The sequence below is a fragment of the Chlorocebus sabaeus genome, chromosome 8 (assembly GCF_047675955.1).
Source record: "Chlorocebus sabaeus isolate Y175 chromosome 8, mChlSab1.0.hap1, whole genome shotgun sequence".
Classification (NCBI taxonomy): Eukaryota; Metazoa; Chordata; class Mammalia; order Primates; family Cercopithecidae; genus Chlorocebus; species Chlorocebus sabaeus.
This window is the reverse complement of record NC_132911.1, coordinates 111,577,513-111,598,522: the sequence shown is the minus strand read 5'-3', so window position 1 is coordinate 111,598,522 and position 21,010 is coordinate 111,577,513. Positions and strand designations below refer to the sequence as shown.

General features: G+C 37.1%; 1 protein-coding gene across 2 annotated transcripts in view; it reads left to right on the top strand.

Moving 5' to 3' along the window:
• Positions 1–17,032, top strand: part of RSPO2 (R-spondin 2) — a 176,742-nt gene extending 159,710 nt beyond the window's left edge. For both annotated transcript variants that reach the window (XM_073018316.1, XM_073018315.1), the window contains exon 5: positions 15,107–17,032. In XM_073018316.1, the coding sequence (XP_072874417.1) occupies positions 15,107–15,222 (116 nt within the window). In that variant the 3' untranslated portion in view covers positions 15,223–17,032. The remainder of the gene's footprint in view (positions 1–15,106) is intronic.
• Positions 17,033–21,010: the final 3,978 nt, after the last annotated feature.

Here is a 21,010-nt window from a genome sequence, read left to right as displayed (position 1 = left end):
CAATGGGCCACATGGGGAACCAAATTAACATTTTTCATCGCAGTGAAATACACATAACAAAACAGACACTAGTCACCAGCAAAGAGTGGATAGTCATCCTGAGACAGGCCTATTGAATTCTCTTCAGGGTTCACCGAATGTGACTAGACAAATAAGGAGGGGTTCTCTGAGTTAGACATGCTGGACTGTGAGCAATTCCTTCTGAGATCCACTCCACATACACACACAAAGACGAGAAGGACAGAAGGCCTTCCTAATCAGATCCCTAACCAAGAACTCCAAGAGTATACCTTCCAAATTATCCTCCTATTCTCCATCTGAGAAATCTCCCTGAAATCTTCCTGTTTGAGAAGTCTCCGAAACCAAGACTCTTTCTACTAGTTAGGGAGAGCCAACTGAGACCTCCCAGGAGCCAAACCAACACAAACACCCCACCACAGTGCTACAGAACCAGTCGGGAGAAGGAAGAAGGTGTTGGCAGAGCCTAGAATACTCACCAACCCACACACCCCAAAATGGAGCTACAGACAGACTCCCTTTAATAGAGCTACAGTTATGGGATGTCTCCCATAATTTTTAAATCTCCAGATTTTTTGGCTTTATATTTAAGGACATTTTCAATTTGTTAGTCATAATCCTAAAAATATAATTCTGTACTATAAGATAAACACATATTTATGTAGAAGTAAACTGTCTTCTCATCAATATGCCTAGATGTGTTCTATGGAAAAGTATATTTTAGATACACATGCACATATGAATACACAAAAACATACACATCTCAGGGAAATTGTGCATAGTCTCCATAATTTTTCAGGTGGCCTATTTCATTGCATCAAAATTGTCAGTGACCCAGAATTTAAGATTCAATGAAAGGTCATTAAAACAGATATAATTGTCTTTCAAAGAAAGATATATGTTAGAACCAATTTGTCTATTAATAAAACATTTAGAAGATGAGCCCTGGGCATTGTATTACTGGAATTAAAATTTTTTTTCTACAGGAAGATTAGGAAAACACATAAAGGCACTAAAATTTATATATTGATCTTCTTTACAAGTTATTACCCACAAATTTTGTCTGTTTTATATTAGAATCAATCTGATTGGAAGCAATTTCCAGAAGTTTCTTAATTTACTAATTCATTCCTTCTGATTTCTAAGCTACTGTAATGAAAATAGATACCTAATTTTTGAAAATTCTAAAGGAGGAAGCTTTTTCCACATCTGTTCTCAGTAACTCAGTCTCTAGCTTTCCTAATACATAAAGGCATTATTATTACTGTGTTAGAGCTTTGTAGTTGCAATTCTGCTTTTGATAGTGACATAGTAAACAGTAGAAAACACTTATATTTTTATAATAGTAATGTTAAAAGGTAATTTTTTTAACCTATTCTGTGAGCATTGACATCTTTTTAAATTTCTTGACAATGTATTCTCTGTAGTCTTCTCAAAGTACCTATGATTATTTTGATTTTTTGGAACTCTTATTTGGATCTGCTGCCTTAAATCATCAAAAGCCAAATAGAATGCAGTATTTGAGCACAGTAAATATTCAGTGGCCATCTTATGTTTACTGTTCTTGTTCACTGTTACTGGCATAGACTTTAACTCAAAGGCACTGACCAATTTACCTCAAGTTTCAGTACAGGTCCTTGAGCCTGTCCTGCTAAGATAATGGAAGGTTTGTTTTGTATTCATCCTAAGTCACTGATACTGTTTATATGTCAATCTCCAGGTAATGTCTTTTACTAAAATTATGGTAGTTTGGAATGTGAATCTCTTCTTGGATACCTCTGATTCACTGGTGATTCGTTTTAAATAATTTTCATTACATTTAAAATTTCTACATGCTAAACTTTTGGTTTCTCACGCTTTAACACCTGAGTTAAGTAAGACTGACAAGAACATACTGATAGAAGCATGACAATAAGCAATACTTGGAAAACTTATTACAGATATTTGTTGCATTTATATGTGTGTATATATGTGTAGTAGCTTCTTTTTATTTTAGTTTATATTGTGTGTTTAACAGTCTCTATACTTTTTCTGGAGAGTAGAATGCCATTTTCAGTTGAGGAGACATGAACTCATTTCATTAAATATTAGGCTGTTTGTAAAAGATAATTAATTATATTCTCCTGTTTTAATATTTGGTAGTTATAGATAAAGTTATTTAGTATCAAGATAATCTGTCAAGGTTGTAGATGTCTCTAGTAATCATGAGGTATGCCAAACATGTTAGAGTTCCTTCTCAAAATATATTTCCCCTAATTGAAATCCATTGCCTCTACTTGGGTAGTTGACCAAGATTCTAAAGTGACCAAAATATTTGTCTGGTCTTGTGGATAGAGACTATTTTGGCAAATGTTTGTTACTTTCTTTGTCCTGTAAGAATAACAAAATATACCACTGGTTATCCTCGTCTTGTATCAAACCAATAATGGCCCCAGGCTTCATTTTATGAATTTAAAGATTCAGCCACTTAAAGGAATGACCAGTTCATGGGGTTTGCAGAAGTTTATAACAGAAGGGAAGAAAGTAACATTGACCATTTCCTTCCTCTCCTCCCACTCAGGCTTATACTTATGTAAGTCTTATAATGGACAAGAGGGTAAGCTTTGGTACCAGACTACATGAGTTCAAATCTCAACTCTACCACTTACTGCCTGTGGCATCTTAGGTTTACTTTACCTCTCTGATCCTCAGGTTCTTCTGAAAAGTTGGGATATCCTTCACCTTAAGTATTTATCCCAATTTCCTTTCTTTGATTATATGAATCTTAAATTATCATGTGTACCATGAAAATATGTGCAGCTCTTATGTATCAATAAGAAAACTTTACAAAATGAAAAAGGGATATTTTTAATGTGAAATGAGTTATTATGCTCAGCACTTGGTACTTGGCACACTACTTACACTCATTTGATTTTAATATTTTGGAAGAAACTCGCCATCTGTCTAAAAGAAAAGAAAAACTTTCTAACCTTTTTTCTGTAATCCCACAAATATCTTGATACCACCGGTATTTGTGTCCCCTAGACTGAGAGGTACTTTTCTCATCTTTTTAGTTTTTGAAGTGCCAACTCTGCATCCCCTAGTTAGGCAGAAGCCCCAAACTTGATTATAAATTTGATTTTTTTTCAACTGCAATTTTCTTGGTCTCTTTAGAATTTTTGCAAATGAATTAAGCCTTTCAAAAAGAACCTGTTCATGAATAGAGTAACTCCAGTTTCTGGAATATGTCCACAGGAGACAGAAATCTGCTATAGCACAAGTGACCTGCCCCACCTTGGCCAGAACATAAAGATAAGGGCCCTACCCCTGGGTGTGCTCCCCTGGGTGTGCCTCCCCACACTGGAAGCTTAACTTCTGCTTGCTGGCTTCTTGGGGGATTGCCTACATATAGATCCCAGGGAAGGGAGTCCAGGCAGAAAGAGGTTTGCACACTCTTTCAGCAGTACTTTATGCTCTAGAATCACATGCAGTTAACTTCGCACTAAGTCATCTGTGAAGCTTAAAAAATATTCTGGGCTTTCAGGAGTTGGTGCATGACTAGGGAATCTTTTTTAAGTTCCCTGGAGGAATCTTTTACCTCTGGCCTGTGAACTGGTTTTTGGAACCACAGGTTTAAACTTTTTCCGACTCAGCTGAAAAATAAGCATCCTGTGTTTTTTCTTAAATTTTTTCTTGAGTTTTGCCATAGGCACACTGTTGATACTGAGTTGGAGCTGCTAAATGTGTTGCTTGACCCTGGGAAACTGAGGCTTTGAATGTCTTAACCCCAGGTAATAACTGATTTGAGAAAGATGGGTTGTAGGCCAGGCCCATCAGGGATCTAATGGGACCTAAGGGAACCCTGATATTGTGTGGGACTGAGCAGGGAAGCTGATGCCCTTCTCCAGCCTATTATTTACTTATTAGTTTGTTTGTTTAGCAGCCATTTAAATGATTATGAGATCAAGGCATTTTGCTGGACACAAGGGATCCAAAGACTATAGTGGAAAGACTACAGGTTTTAGAATCTGCCAGATGTTGGTTTGAATCACTGCTGAGCTATGTGATTTTGTGCTATTTACTTAACTTCTCAAAACCTATTTCCTCATCGGCAAAATGGATATAATGCTTGCTTTGCGAGTTGCTGTAAGGATTAGAAATAATACAAGTAAGGCACCTTATATAGCACTATAGTTTATTTAGTGTTTGTGTGCCAGGTGTATGTGAAATTTTATACATATTCTCTTAAGCAGACATCATTGCTACTACCAGTTTAGAATTGAGAAAACTAAAGTTTAGAAAAAGTGTCTAGTTCAAGATCTCTAGTTTCTAAGTGGCATAACTCTGCTTTGAATGTAGGGCCGTCCAACTCCCCAAATTCGTGTTCTTAACCTTGTATTCTAGATGCCTGCCAAGGCTAGTATCATGTTGTACCCTGCTACTTCTCCAGGTTAGACCTGGGAGTGATCCACCCAAGAGCTGTTCAGGCATCCATGGCTCTGTAGCGACTAAGACATATTGAATTCCTCTCTAGAGAATATGCAATTCAGACAAAAGAGGACTGAGGCTATTATAAGAGGGAGGTAAGCCAAAAAGTCAGAATTTATCAGGGATGCAGTATAGCCTACATAGACCATGTACAAAGCTGAAGTTGAGACCAGAAGCCATGGGGGATCCTGGGAAGAACAGGAGAGTTCATTTTACAGTAGATGACAAAGTATGGCTTTGGTTCCTGACCACTGTCAGTGTTTAGATGTAGCCCTTATATCTTTACTCCAACTCTCAGTTGACATGAGTGTAAGTGAATATCTGTAACTTGATTGTTGGAAAGGCTCTAACCAGGATGCTATGGCACATTAAATTGTAGCTATTTTTAATTATATTTTTAAAAAGTTTTAAAATAGAGATGGGATCTTCCTATATTGTCCAGTCTGGTCTTGAACTCCTGGCCTCAAGCGATCCTCTCACCTCAGCCTCCCAAAGTTCTGGGATTACAGGCATGAGCCACCACGCCCAACCTATTTTTAATTATTTACAAACTAGTAGCCATGATATACAGCCAAACAAAATTGCAATAGAAGGTGATAAATATTACAATGAGGGAGGTTCAAAGTGCTACAGGGCACAGAGTGGGGAATGTATTTATGATCCTTTGTGGAGCATACATCCCCTCATGTTATCTTGTGTTAACTGTGTTCATATAAGACCTGCCACTTAACTGAGCTGTTGGCTTGGACCAATAACCTATACCCTTTTCTTTCTTTAAGATATAGGATATTGCTTTGTCACCCAGGCTGGAGTACAGTGGCATCAGGATAACTCACTGCAGGCCTGAAAATCCTAGGCTCAAGCAATCCTCCTGCCTTAGGCTCCTGAGTAGCTGGGACTACAGGTGTGCATCATGCCCAGTCTCATTATCTTACATAGATGCCATGTATAAACCATTACTTTCTTTTCACTTGTGTGTCAAGTTCCATAGAAATTGTGTTGAATCCAGATTAAATAAATGCTCGCCATATGATGACGGTCTTAAATGTCATTTCTTGGGCTACTGCTTTTTGTTTTTCATTTAGTTAATGGTTATTGATTTAAGACCAAGAGCAAGGTATTACATCTTCTTGTTCTAATGGAATTATCTTAAATGTACCTTCCCTTATAGTATGAAGTCAGCTATGGAGGAACTTAATGCTTTTCTGGTTATCCCATAGTTCCTAATCAAATGAAAACAGCTGAATCATTTTCTCTGCAAACCTGATGGTTTTTCTGACTTAATTTACGAGTGCCAAATGAGCTTGGTATTTATCTGCATTTATTTTGAGTAAATTTAGGGCAGGCACCTGTACAGCATCCTGGCAGCACAGTGTGAGTACTTACCTTTTCCCCAAAAACATTCAATTAAATGAAAATGCATGTAAAGCACTTACAGGGCCTGGTGCAAAGTAGGAATGTTCACCATCTCACCTTACTTAGGAAACTTTATAGCCTGCATCTTGCTAAAATGTAAGAAAAAGAATAAACGATGAATCAATGCAGTATAAATTTACAGAAAATCTGCGTTACAGAGAAGTTGTTATTTATGCAGAATTTACCAGTTCATACAAGGTTTCATAGTTAGGATGACATGACTTTTTTTTTTGTGTGTGTGTGTGTGTGGAACTCAGTCAGGGTAATATTGTCTTCAGTGCTTCTTTGCCTTCCTTGCAGAATGACTCAATAATTTTGAAAAATGACTCTCTATCCTTATCCATTGACCTTTAAAGCTGGGAAAGTGGCCAGGTGCGGTGGTTCATGCCTGTAATCCCAGCACATCGGGAGGCCGAGGCAGGAGGATCACGAGGTCAGGAGTTTGAGAGCAGCCTGACCAACATGGTGAAAACCCGTCTCTACTAAAAATACAAAAAGTAGCCAGGCATGGTGGCATGTGCCTATAATCCCAGCTACTCAGGAGGCTGAGGCAGGAGAATTGCTTGAAGCCAGGAAGTGGAGGTTGCAGTGAACCAAGATCGTGCCACTGCACTCCAGCCTGGGCGACACAGCGAGACTCCGTCTCACAAAAAAAAAAAAAAAAAGCTGGGAAAGTATATGAGAGAGTAGCAGAACTAGGCTCAGAGCACAGGTTTCCCCTTCTAATTAGCTGTAGGAGCATGGGTAGGGGTCACTGTAGATCTTCTGTGCTTCAGTTGCTTCATTATCTAAACCACCTTGCAGAAGTGGACTACAGCAGGGCCTAGCAAATGCCTAGTATATTTGCTGTCTTTCCACCCTCACCAGTGCAGCCAACTCATCGTGCCAAATTGTCAGGAATCACCACCAAACAGCTTTCACCCTTGATGTCAAATCTATGACTTTCTGCACCGGAAGACTCTGAAGATCATTTGCAGTTTTACATCTCTATTCTTACAAATAAGGAATCCAAGATAAGAACCTGTTCTTTTCAGGTAGTTTAACTTTCCCATAAGAAAGTGACAACCAGAATTTGTGAATAATGCCTTTTCATAAATCAGTATTTGAATAGCAGATTTTCCTTCTTAAGTTTCTTTTTTTCTCTGATTAGCCCAAATATCTTTTTAACAGCAGTACAATTATATTGTTACCTTGTGCAGTACTTGGGTCTTGTTAATCTTTAGTCCACTAAAGAGATTACCTATGGTTAGAAAGAAAGAAAAAGCCTCCAATGGGGGTTCAACAAAAAGTATTTAAGAAATTAGAGTCCCCAAGTTGCCCTGTAGATTGTTTTAAAAAACCATCTCCTAACCAGTACTCTTACTGTAAAAGTGAATTATTGCCCCCTTGTGGTAGAATTGTTCATTTACTTTCTTCACACAAATAGTAGAGTCGTATTTTAGTTTCTACTAATCTGAAACCTTTGTCCTTTACAATTAACCTAAAGTATTTATGAAAATAATTTTAGATAGTTTTAAAACTATCTCTTCTTGTTTGTGCTTACCTATGTGACATACCACAGAATCCTGTCTTGTGTTTCTCTTTCACGGACTAGGGATTTAAGAAGCAAGCCCAAATCTCATTCAGATTACCTTGTTATAGTCCTTATTGCTTCAAGAAAGCTGAATGAGGTTGTGGAATATTCTTATTGCCCCTTTAAAAGCCATGTCATAGACTCAAAGAACAGATTTTCTTCAGAGCTGTAAAATGAGAAACTTCTGAGAAGTTTTGAAATACCATGTGCAGGAAACCATAGTGGTAATACAGTTCATTTATAAAGGTTCAGGTGATCTTCTTCAGGGTTAGCTTTTCTTCCATTTCCATCGTTTTGAACATGAAATAAAATTTTAAAACGAAATAGGACTTCCTGTCAACAAAAATGGGTAACAGATCTGACTCCTAATCAAATGTCTTCTATAAGAAAAATTGAAGTCTTGAAGCCATTTCATACTATTTTAGATCAAAAATATGGTACATTTTTACAGATGAAAGAATAGTAATAGAGGCTTCCCATTTAGATTGGCTGATTGAAATAGCTTTTACAAATTAGTGTAAACCTGTGAAGGTAGTAAGTATTCTGAATCCTGATATTCTGAATGATTGTCACATTTAATTTTGTCCGTTATTTACTTTGGACAGTTGTCACTCTTTATCAATAGTCTTGCAAGAGGAACAACCCTTATAAGTTACCTCTAGATTGTGTGTAGATTTTAAATGCATATGCTCTTTTATGAAGATGAAATGACTAAGTGACCCTTTGAAAAATCTTCTGGCCGGGCTCGGTGGCTCAAGCCTGTAATCCCAGCACTTTGGGAGGCCGAGACGGGCGGATCACGAGGTCAAGAGATCGAGACCATCCTGGATAATACGGTGAAACCCCGTCTCTACTAAAAAATACAAAAAAAACCTAGCCGGGCAAGGTGGCAGGCGCCTGTAGTCCCAGCTACTTGGGAGGCTGAGGCTGGAGAATGGCGTAAGCCCGGGAGGCGGAGCTTGCAGTGAGCTGAGATCCGGCCACCGCACTCCAGCCTGGGCTACAGAGCGAGACTCCGTCTCAAAAAAAAAAAAAAAAAAAAAAAGAAAAATCTTCTAAGTTACTACTTGACATTCAAGTAAGCTCTCCTTAGTAAGTGACTTGTTATTATTTTCAACACTTTAATGTTTATTGCTTTGTCTCTAGATTATTTTTTCTTGAAGAAAATGATAGCAAACCATTATTGAAGGATTAGATGTTGCCAGTCCTTTCAAAACACAGCTATCTGTGGAATCTTTTTAGTGAAAAGAAGAGGTGCATTTCTAGATAACCAAATGATTGTTACTAAAAATGCCTTTTAAGGAACTTTGTACTGTCAGTAAAGAGCCATAGTTGATTCATTTCCTTTACTCTTTCCACCTTACTCTCACTTCTGACTCCTCAGCTGATGTAAATAAGTAACTCTTATTTTATTTACATTTTATGTTACGTAAATACATAAAATAAAAATAATTAAAATATGTCGATTTACATTACTTAAACAAGTAAAATGTAAATTTATTTTTAAATAAATTTAATAAAAGTTTAAATAATTTCCATTTTAATACATATATTTAATACATATACATTTTACTTATTTATAATATGTATTTGTTGTACATTTTACTTATATAACTTTTTTTTTTTTTTGAGGCAGAGTCTCGCTCTGTCGCCCAGGCTGGAGTGCAGTGGCACAATCTCAGTTCACTGCACGCTCCGCCTCCCGGGTTCATGCCATTCTCTTGCCTCAGCCTTCTGAGTAGTTGGGACTACAGGCATCCGCCACCACGCCTGGATGATTTTTTGTATTTTTAGTAGAGACAGGGTTTCACCGTGTTAGCCAGGATGGTATAGATCCCCTGACCTCGTGATCCACCCGCCTCGGCCTCCCAAAGTGCTGGGATAACAGGCGTAAGCCACCACGCCTGGCACTTATATAACTCTTATACTTGAAAATTGCAAAGAGTAGATTTAAAATGTTCTCACACAAGAAAAAAGCATATTAGGTGATGGGCGTGTTAATTAGCTTGATTATTAGCTTAACCATTTCACATTATATACGTACATCACAATACCATGTTATACACTATACAAATTTTATTTGTCAACTAAAATAAATGTGTTATTCTGAACTATATGCACAGTAGAAAGATTATCTTAGGCTACATAGGACATAGTGTGGTAGATCCCAGTCCTGCTCATCATATTTGCCCACCTGGACTGCTTTCTAGAGGGAAAAAAGCTTCAAGAACTAACAAATCTCCATTCTTAATGTCTGAAGGGTTTAGGTCAATAGTTTTTAAGTTTTTATATCTCAGGTCTAATTACGAGTGATCACTCTACAAAAGGATCTGCTTACTGTCATTTCCATCACAGGAGGAATGCTTTTGTATTACAGGCTTTTTCTTAGAGCCATTTATGATAAGTTTTAGTGATATCCAACAATAGTATTCCTGGATATAAAGTTAATTGCTATTACTTAAAATATAAAATACTTGCATTCGTAGTTGAAAATGTACTTTATTCCCTCAGTAATCACAAAAAGAAGAGGTCATGAAAAGTGTAGTCAGGACATTTTAGTACTGAAAAAATTGTAACGCACTTAAGATCTCTGTGCATAAATCTTTGTCCAAGTTTAGATTATGTTCTGAGGATAAAGTCCTAGATCTGAGTCAAAAGTTAAGAATATTTTTCATACTTCTGTGCATATTGGCAGATGACTTTTCAGAAAGGCTGTATCAATTTTATATTGTCAATGCATTCTGTTGCCTGTCTCATGACATTCTTACAAGTGTTAGGTATTTTTACTTTTAAGGATCTTTGTAGTGGCATCTCATCTTGTTTGGAAGTTTTAATTGTGAGATTTGATTATTTAAATATATTTATTTCCTTTATGAATTGTTTAGGTCTCGTCTATTTTTAAATGAACTTTTAAAAATATTTTAGAAACCAGTTGGTGTTTTCTAGACAATCACTAATCTTATATAAATCTCTCTCGCTACTCATTCTTGGGCGAAATCAAGTTGCCCATATGGAAAAAAAATAAATGGTCCAGTACTATTCATCAGTTACAACTCAGTCCTTCTGACTTTATATGTGAAAGGAACATTTCATGTTCCAGAGTGTTCTGTGAAATATGACAATATCTGCCAGGTTGGTGGTTACACAGGCTTCTTGTCCCTAAGTTTTAGCGGCTTTGAAGAATGACTGAATCTCTCTGAGGTGATTTCAAAATCTCCATGATGAATTTTATAATGCACTGAAGCCCAGGTTTCAAGTTAGAGCATTACAAACTTAAAAATCAGTAAAAGTCAGTCCTAGTTTTGTCCCAGTTGTGGCTACAACAGTAATTACAGTTAATTACATTTGTCATCATTATGGCTTACTTTCTGCAGCTCGTGTGTTTGTGTATGTAGGTATGTGCACGTATTACTTATACATATGTGCATAGAGAGAGAGAAGCTTTTCTCTCTTTTATAGTCAAAGCTACTGAAATTTTTCTTTAGTTTTCTTCCATTATATTTACCCTTAAAGCCTTTCTTAAAACACTTTGCATTATGGAAACTCTAGACAGCCTCTGTGCCTTACCCTGAGGGATGTACGAGAAACATTTTTCCGGTGATGGAAAGATTCTTACGTATACCCAGTGAGAGGAGAAAGCATTTGAAGACCTTCCTTGACTTTGAGAGTTTATGAAAGAATGAAATCACTGTCTGACTGGCAGTGGACTTGGCATTTGCACAGCTTCATGTAATTTGTGAGTCTGCCTATATCTTGGTTCAAAATAATCTACCCTATTTCTAATTCTAATAGCAGCAATTCACAGCTGGATGGTAGCAGTATTTCCGTAAGGAATTGTTCATATTTCTCTGCAGAAGAGTTGATAGGTGATGCTCTTGGACCATTTCCACATGTGAGCAAGTCAATGTAATTACGTTAGAATGTGGCTTTGATAGTATCTTTCTAATTTTGTTCATTTTGAGGATAATCTTGTCTTGCCAGTGATATTCTACACATCTTCCTTTCATCCTAGGGACACAACTTTTTCACAGTGTCTCTTAACTTTCTAGTGAATGATGACTGTAGTATTTTCATTCTATAAACAGAGAGACTAAGAGTCAGGCATATGCCTTACCAGACATCTCAGTTAGAAGACTGTGCTTAGCTACCAGGTTTTCTTCTTCCCAGAAGTAGCCTTTCTCTAAACCACACTGCATTGCCTCCCTTAAAAATGGTAATAATTGGGACCAGTCATCTCCTTGCATCTGCATAACAGTGCTAAAAAGATCTGCCCTGTAGACCTGATTCTACCTGATTTTGAAGATATTCCCTTAGTTATGATGTGTTAAGGCCACTGCATTCTCAAGACACTAGGGATAAAGATGTGCAAAATTTGTCATCAGAACTGGATATGTTGGATGTTGACAATCCTCTCGTAAAACTCAAACCTTTTTTTTTTTTTTTTTTTGTTTAAATCCTGGGCAGTATCTATTCCAGGTCTTCTCTCATGAGCTAAAAAGTAAAGTTAAATTCGTGACTTGAATTGTGCATTGGGTGACTGGCATCATATTTGCCTTTAAATACTTCCCGTATAGCATATATGTGCTTGGGAATGTGCAGCAATTGAAGTCTAGAAATCATTCTCCAAGTCTAATCCCATATCCACAGAGGTAAAGAAATTAAGCGGAAATGGAAATTAGCACATTTGTATGTCTAATATAACCTATTTTCAAATATATAGATAAAAACAAGGATTTTTGTTAGCTTTAATCTTACCAATTTCTTTTCTCACGTTTGAAAATCTTAGAATGTGAAAAAAGAATATGTATGAAAGACCCTTTCTGTATGTTATGTTGTATTTTAGTATTCTTTTACTACTTTGAGCTGGGCTTGAAGTCAGAACAATGTAGTATGGACCACAAAATATTTTCAGTTAATTTAGGCCTGTCTGTGGTCAAACCTTGGCTAACCATCTTAATTCCTCGGTATTTGCAATATATCTTATGTGAGAAATGGGACGGGCCAAAAGCAAAACCAACCAACCAAACAATAGCAAAGAGGTGTGTCATTCAAGAGAGACTTCTGAGGAGAATCTTTAGGGTTGTAATTAGGGCCCCCAACACATTACTTGTTGGAATTGGTACCATATAGCTTATTGCCAACAGAGTAATTGTACAAGTTAAAAAATTATTTTACATAAATAAGCTTTCAGAAGCATTGCTGAATTTTTGGCCAGGATACCAACTGTTTTATGCAAGTATTGAGTAACTTCGCTATTACACAATATCATATCAGCGAGCAAACCCAAAACCATTTAATATTGACAATTGCTTCAGAATAATATATTGGGTAAATGACATGAAATTGACCATCTTAAAATGAGCTTTTCCCATCATTTTGCATGGATTTGCTGTTAGTGAAAGTAGTACATATTTAACTCGCAACTACATAATTTACACGAAGCTTTCTTGTGAATGTGAAAAGCTTTCTTTAACATATATTCAGTATATTTTTATTCTGGCAGAACACATTTTTAAAATCTAGTAAGATAAGCTTTATTTTTCCATTCACTTAATTTCAATTTTCTTTTAAAAGAAACTCCAGGCTTTATATCAATTAAGCATAAACCAAATGAATTTAAAATGTAGTGAGTAATGATTTTTTAAACTAAGGATTTTGTTGTTTATTTAGAGAATATACAGAACAAAAACTTCTTCACAACGCTTATAACTGAAGCTTTTAAAATATGCTATTTTGTATTAAGTATTTCATTTTTCTGCCCTCCTTTGGTGTGTCTCATCATTAGAAATAATGTTACTAAATAGTTGTAACTTTACAGCTGCTTTGATTAATGATGGCTTGAACTAACGTTTCATTGCGTAGGATTAACTACATTTCAAGATGGCAAAATGCCATTATAACATTAATGCCAGAATTTAATGAGAAGCAGAAGTTAGCTTTAAGGACCTTTATAATTTAATATGGGGGCATGATCATGTTCTCATTGTTTTAATGCAATGTCCTATTAAACATAAGTTATTCTTTTAAATCTTTTTTTCTTGTGATAAAAAGATGTAAAAACATTTGCTCAGCAAATGTTTATTGACTATAGACTAAGTGCCAGTCACTGTGCTAGGGTCTTGAAGAGTAAGCCTGTTTTCCATCCTTAAAACAGATCCTTTCTGATCAGAAGGAACAGAAATAAGAAACATCTACCTTATTTAGAAATCTCATGGCCTGCCTTAACCTTGTATGACTCTGGTTTCCGAATACATGTATATCCCTAGACTCTGGTCTGTTTCCTTTTCATGTTTGACATCAGCCTACTTCTCCATAGGCTAGATTGAAAAATTGGCCAGCTATATGCCTGGAATGAAAGGGTCTGGGTTATGTAATTTTACAGGTATGGGAAGGATGAAGAGCACAAAACTTAATGTTCTGTTCCCTATTCGTAGTACTGGTCACTGTGCGTCAAATAGCTACACCTTATACGGAAGAGAAAAGTTAGGTTTTGTAGAACTACAAGATAAAATTTGAAGTAGGGAAAGTAAGAGAGGAAGAACAGCCAACAGGATTCTTTCTCGTTCACTGAGACAAAAGTCTTCCTGTACTGAAGGTGTCTAGGGGTGACTTACTTTCTGTAAAATGCAGGAGGCCTTTAAAGCCCTTTTCTGTTCTAAAAATCCTCTGATTTCTGTGTGTTTAGAACTCAAAGAGGGTGATGGACCTAAGACAGATGTCTCATATTCTTTATTCTTTTTTCTCAAAATCTTACGTATATATACTTAGAAACATTGAGACCTTATAAAGTAAGACTATAAAACTATAACCACAGATGGAGGAAGTAAAATATAGCAGAGGCAAAGAGAAAAACAGCATTTAAAAAATTCCTGATGGAGGAAAACCTCAACTAGTTAGCTTGTAGCCTGGGCTTCCTAGTGGCTAAGGCAAAGAAGAGAAATAGGATAACTTAGTGTGATCATCTGGTAGTCAGACACATACCACCAGTTCATCAGAACAAATAAGCATTCTTCTTGTTCTCCATTAATAACAACAACTTGTCCAGGGGATTTGGATAAGAAGCATAAGGTATATAATGAATGATGTCCTCATGAATTTTTATAGAAAATAAAGGATTGCACATATGTCATTTTATACATTGGTATTTGGAATATGGAGGAAATAATGTTAAAAGCAAGACATTTTCCCCCCATGGGGAAGGGAGAGAGGAGTTTGAAACTTCTGGTATGTTTGCTATAGATAGATGCTTATTTTCTTTTGACCCACTGACATGTGGAGCAGTAATAAGATGTAAAGATGTGTAGTAAAGGGTAGCATTGTTAAAAGTAGGAGGGAATAAATGGAATTTTTGTGGCAGGATGATATTTGAAAGACGGATCAGGCCACTGGGAGGTTTTTCAATATGCCAGTTCCGTGTAACAGGAAGATCAGTCTCTGTTTTAGACAGCATATCCAATTTAGTAAATTATTATTATTCTGTCAAAATTAATGTGAACAATTTTCTCTTTGAGGCTTTTTCCATAGGTGATGTTTTCCAGATGGGCTTTGTGCAAAACTCCCAATGTTTTTGTGTTTTCTTTCCTAGAGAAAGAGCCATTTCTGACATCTCTTCATTTCTTTCCTTCATTGTAGGGAAGAGAACACCAAAGGCGAAGGAGAAGAGGAACAAGAAAAAGAAAAGGAAGCTGATAGAAAGAGCCCAGGAGCAACACAGCGTCTTCCTAGCTACAGACAGAGCCAACCAATAAAACAAGAGACACATCTGGTAGATTTTTAGGGTTTTTGTTTTTGCAAACGTGCACAAAGCTACTCTCCACTCCTGCACTCTGGTGTGCAGCCTTTGTGCTGCTCTACCCAGTATCTGTTCCCAGTAACATGGTGAAAGGAAGCACCACCAGCGTGGCCCCTGTGTTATTTATGCTTTGGTTTGAATCTGGAGACTGTGAAGGCAGGAGTAAGTGCACAGCCCATGACTTGGCTTAGTGTGTGCTGACAGAATCCGTCCCCGGCACCACGGACACGCTAGCGGTGTGAGGCTGCAGACCACCGCTGGAGGACGGACTTCTGCCTATTTATGTGAAAGAAGATGCTTGGCAGGCAATGCGCTATTCACTCGTGACATTTATTTCTCACGTTGTGCATTTTCAAGGATACGTTTATGTGGATGTCTGCTTAGTGGTTACCACATGGTATTCTCAGCATCTGTCACCTTCACACTGTTGTGCGATGAAACTGCTTTTAGCTGAGGATACGCTCTGGAAATTCCCGCTCAGTTTCACAGCAGCCCTAATATGTACATATTCTGCAGGGGCTACATATAAAGCTCTTATTTACTGTATATTTATGCTTTCTTGTGCGTAAGGAGTCATACCTGATTAATATGTCACTTTGTTTCTAGTGGTTCCTAACCCATTGTCTGGTAAATGACTTTTCTAGTTTGGAGAATTGACACATGTTTTGTTGTCTCTTGAAACTTTTTTCCCCTCATTGTGGGCTTATTTCTCATTGTAAGGGTAGGATAAACTAGTTTTTGTATATAGAGTCAAATGACCAGTGTCGAAGAGTTTGCATATTGTATAGACCTTCCCCACTCCACATGTCCCACACATAGAAATAGCAGCAGGTGGCATCTGGCAATCAGAAGCCCAAACTGCCTTTGAGTCTAAGATGTGATGACTTTGAAGAAACACAACTGAAAACATGAGGGACTATATCCAGTCACTTGTAGCCAATTTCACAGGCCAGCTACAGAATTGTCCAAACATTATTTCTGACTGCCTTTTTCCCTGCCCCCCAAATTTAAAGCAGTCCCTGACTTTCAATGACAGGGCACCTGCCAATGTTCTTGGGTCACTGAAGAAGTTACTAACATGAGCCTGTGCATAGAATTTTAGGAGATAAATGGATGAATTTCTGTGACTGCTGGTCAGATCTTAACAAGTCTCTATTGAGCCAGAATCTGTTTCAGATCCAAGATGGAGAGGAACACTGTGGAAACTTCCCAGGTGACTTTCAGAGCAGTTGTTTCGAACGCATCATTGTTCACTTGGGGGAACCAGTTTTTAGAAGGTTGTGAATTGGCTTTTTCTCAAAACATTATTATCTTCTTGGCTGATCCAGGAGAAAATTAGAACAGAAAAATAATGGTTGTGGATTTCTAAACAAAGCAAGGTAAAGCCATTTTTTTTTCACCTTGCATTGGCAAAACTACCTCTTCAGTGTTTTTGTTTAACTTTTGATTCAAAAGCATCTTACCGATAAGGATAAATATCATATACATCATTATGAAAATATTGCTATGAGATAATAAGCCATATATGAATGTTGTATACAACTTTAGGGTTTGCATTTAATCCTGAAGTGTTACCTCCTTTCATGTCTATTTACACTATTTTCCCATTTACTAAGTGGGGAGGGGTCTCCTTATATAGTGCTTCATCATTAATAAGTCAATACCTGTTGTTCCTGGGATGTTCTTTTTTGTGCATTAAAAACTTCAAAATTATATTTTGTGGAGTTTTTTTTTTACTTTAGAGATACATTTAGAAATAACTTAGTACTTTGTTCTACCCCCAAAATATAACAGTCCTTTAAAAAAGACAAATCTTTAAAAACCTATGTTGGTAACTACATCTAGAACACTAACTGGTTTTCTAGTTAGTGTAAACTAGCACAACTAGTGTTGCTAGTTTATGTATAAACTAGATAACTATAAATTAGAGTCCAAGCGTCCGAGTTCTAATCCAGACTGAGAGTGGCCTGTGAAAATTACTGAATCCCTCCATTCTGTTTCCTTATCTGTGAAATGGGGATCACTTTATCATCTGCCTCCAAGGGTTGTGTTTTAAGGACCAAATGAAAATATATACAAGGTTGTACTTTAAGGATATGATTAGGTAAAATGTGTAAAGTATGGTCAGCACAGCATTCTATACACTAAGTACTATACAAGTTGGTCATCACATTTTTCATTGGATTCTTTTGATTTCTCCTTATTAACAAACTAGAACATTTATGAAAAGTATTGATCTATTGCTTGATGCCTGGGCATTATTTGCTAAAACGTTTACATCTGCTTGAGTTTCCCTGATATAAGCAGCATACATACACAGATACACACAAAACGGAATTCATTCCTGTATCAATAAGGGTACAACCAAGGAAATAAACTAGTTAGGGTATTTCAAACAGGGAATTTAACACCAGGAATTGGTTATACAGGTGATAAAGGAGACACGGAGCCAAAATATGTTGCCAAGATGACCCAGAGATTAGAAACAGCAGGAGACACTATTTTACCCCTAATGCAAGAGGGATTACACGAAGAGGTGGAGTTTCCAGAATCTAGAAGCCACAGGTGCCCAGCTAGACTTAGAACCATAGCTAAGGCTAGAGCTATAACCACAGAAGGAGCTGGAACTGAGGACAGAAAGCTGGTTTGGTAGGAGCCGAAATATTGGACATGATCTGGCCGCTGTGAGAAATGTTGCTTGAGGCAAATTCATAGAGGAGGAAATACCCTGGCTTCTCCCTATCTCACAACCTCCAGTCTTCCACCAGTGCCCGCTATTGCCCAAAGCTCCCAGAAGCCAGTAGGCAAGGGAGTCTGGGTAACACAGTTTTCTGTGGTGCAGAAGAGCCTGAGGGAAGGGCAGCAGGTAGATCTAAGAGCAAACAAACAAATGATCCGCGTAATCACTGATACCTGCCTTCAACTGTTCCCTTTCCTGCTTTCCCTATTGGACAGTTAATTCTTTAGCTAGTTGATTAAAGGCTCTTGTATTTGTCATTTACTTCCTTTGTTCCCTACATCTAGTCAGTTACTAATATCTAATGAGTTTACTTTGGAAATATCTCTTGATTTTCTCCCTACCCCTTTACTTTCTTTGCCCAAGGCCTGGTCCTCTTTGTCTCTTTTTCTGGACTGTTCCACTCTTCCTAGACATCATTCTTGCCCCCAGCTTCACTCACTCCAATTATTCCTTTGTATTTCTACCACTTATTTTTCTATTAACATTTTTTTCTTCCTTTTCAAAAAAATACTTTCCCATTCCCTATAGAATAAAATTTTACAATTCTTCAGTGCCCTTTTAATGTTGTCTTCACCCATGTATCTTACAGAGATCAACAAAAGACTGGATGGCATGGATGAATGTTGTAAAATCTTCAAGGTTTCCTTGATGGTAAACTTGGACATGCTCACTGTATTAGTTGATACCCCTTGAATCACAAAGACAGAAATGCAAGGACTGACATGGCTTTAAAAGTAGATGATATTAGCACATGTTGGTTTCTGATTAAAAAAAAAAGTAGGTGATAAACATTAAATCTTGAAATCTCCAATTCTTGTTTTACTTTTTACTAAAACAAAATAGATCTTTATTTTGGGCCCAAACCTAAAGTGAAATATTAAATATTCAAAAAGCAAATATTTTTTCTACATACAGTCTCTCATTTATGTGGGTAGCACCACTACCTTCTAGCATACCCTTGACTGAGAGGTTGAAGAAGCTGAAAAATGTGTGATGAATAAAGATTTTGATGGATTTCCATATTCATCTCCGATGAATCTTTACAGAAAACTGCCATGTGCCATTTTCTCCTGCTCTAGCAGACATTGTTACTCACTCACTCTGTACCTCTGAGCAGGACGTAGATTCAGAATCCTTCCCAACAAAGGTGTTCCAAGAAAACATTATCAATAGATTGGAATTGACAGGGGAGTTACAACTTTTTGCTTTCCAGGTTCAACTTAATGTCCTAGAGAGTGACTTCACCCAGACACACTCTTTGGAGCACTCCATGACATATTTTTCAAACCTTTCCGCTAGTACCCTTACAGCCAGAGAAAAGCAAATAACCCTGGAATTATAACCTGAAGCAGCCTCATTTTAATCCTGATTTTAAAATAATTCATGCAAATTTTGTATTCTACTAAATAAAAGGGCTATTTTTAAATACAAAATTATTCCCCTATCCTTTGACATTCCCTCCAAAAACCTTGGAGCAAAATCACATTTCAGGAAGATGTTCCATGTTTATTCAGTCCTGGGTTTTGCATACTCCTTGGCAAGTTGTTCTTTGTCCCTAGAAAAACGCATATCTTCATTTAAGAAGCTGAACAGTAGTTCTTTGGTAGTGTTCACAAATGGCTTTACCAACTAACTCCTCCTTGGGTTTTATGACCTCAGACTCCCCAGGTGCACATTCCACTTTAATTTGATTCTTTTTCTACTGGCTTCCTTTCTCCTCCTTTCTACTTTAGTTATGATTCAGCCATCAGCTGCCTTCCCTATGTCTGTTGTCGAGAAAAGAAGTAGCAATCTTTTTCTGTAAAGGGCCAGAGAGTAAACATTTTAGGCTTTGTGGACCACACTATCTCAGTGGCAGCTACTCAGCTGTTATAGCAGAAAAGCAGCCATTTTCAGTACGAAAATGAATGGGCATGACAATGTTGCAATAGGTATGACAATGTTGCAATACAACTTTATACAAACTTAAATGTGAATTTCATAGTTATCACATGTCATAATATACTCTTTTGACTCTTGGCAACCACTTAAAAAGTGTAAAATTGTTAGCTCGTCAGCCATGCAAAAATAGGTGGCCAGGCTGGATTTGGTCCACAGACTGGATTTCTTGACCCCTGGTATACAAGATAACTCATGAAATGTCTTTGCAAACTATGAAAGCCTATCTATCTCTAACTCTGTCTCAGCTACATACACTCTGCTTCTGGTAGGAGCCCAATAACTGTGTTGAATGCAGATGCCATTTTAACTACCCTATGTATGGAAATAATTTCCAACTTTATAATGCCATTCTTGAAGTCTCTAGTTCTTATTTTGATTCTTCCTGGCCATAGGATATTATATTTGTTTTGGGCCCAAACCTTAAGTGAAATGTTAAAAATTTAAAAAGTTAATTTTCTTTTCTGGATAAGTTATCTCCTAACTTCTTCATTGATTTAAGTAGTACCACTGCCTTTTAGTGTACCCTACCCCTGCATTCCAATAAGAGAATAGCTTCTGTCTCTTTTTCATTAAGACCACTCCATCCTTTCTGTAATGTGTGTCAGTGATGCAGTCTTTCCTTGCTCTCGTAGCCCAATTTACATGAATTAAGGTTATAGACTCATACACAGCCATCCTTTCTGTAATGTGTGTCAGTGATGCAGTCTTTCCTTGCTCTTGTAGCCCAATTTACATGAATTAAGGTTATAGACTCATACACAGCCAGGAAAACGCTTTTAAAAAATAACTATTTGAATGCCCTTTCTGGCTTCCTTACTTGCTCTGGAATCTGTAACTCCTTACCTGTTTTTTTCCCATTATCTTTTCCTTATTAGAGTCTGGTCCTCATTTTATGCCTAATCTATGAAAATTGAGCATGTGCTGAATGCCTTTTAGGAGTAAAACCTTGTAAACAATGGTAGCAGTACTCCCATTCTCTAGCTTGTTCATTTCATCTGCTAAGTAATTTTTAGGCCGATGTTTTGTGTCATCTTGAGCCCTTCTACTACAGAGACAGTAGAAT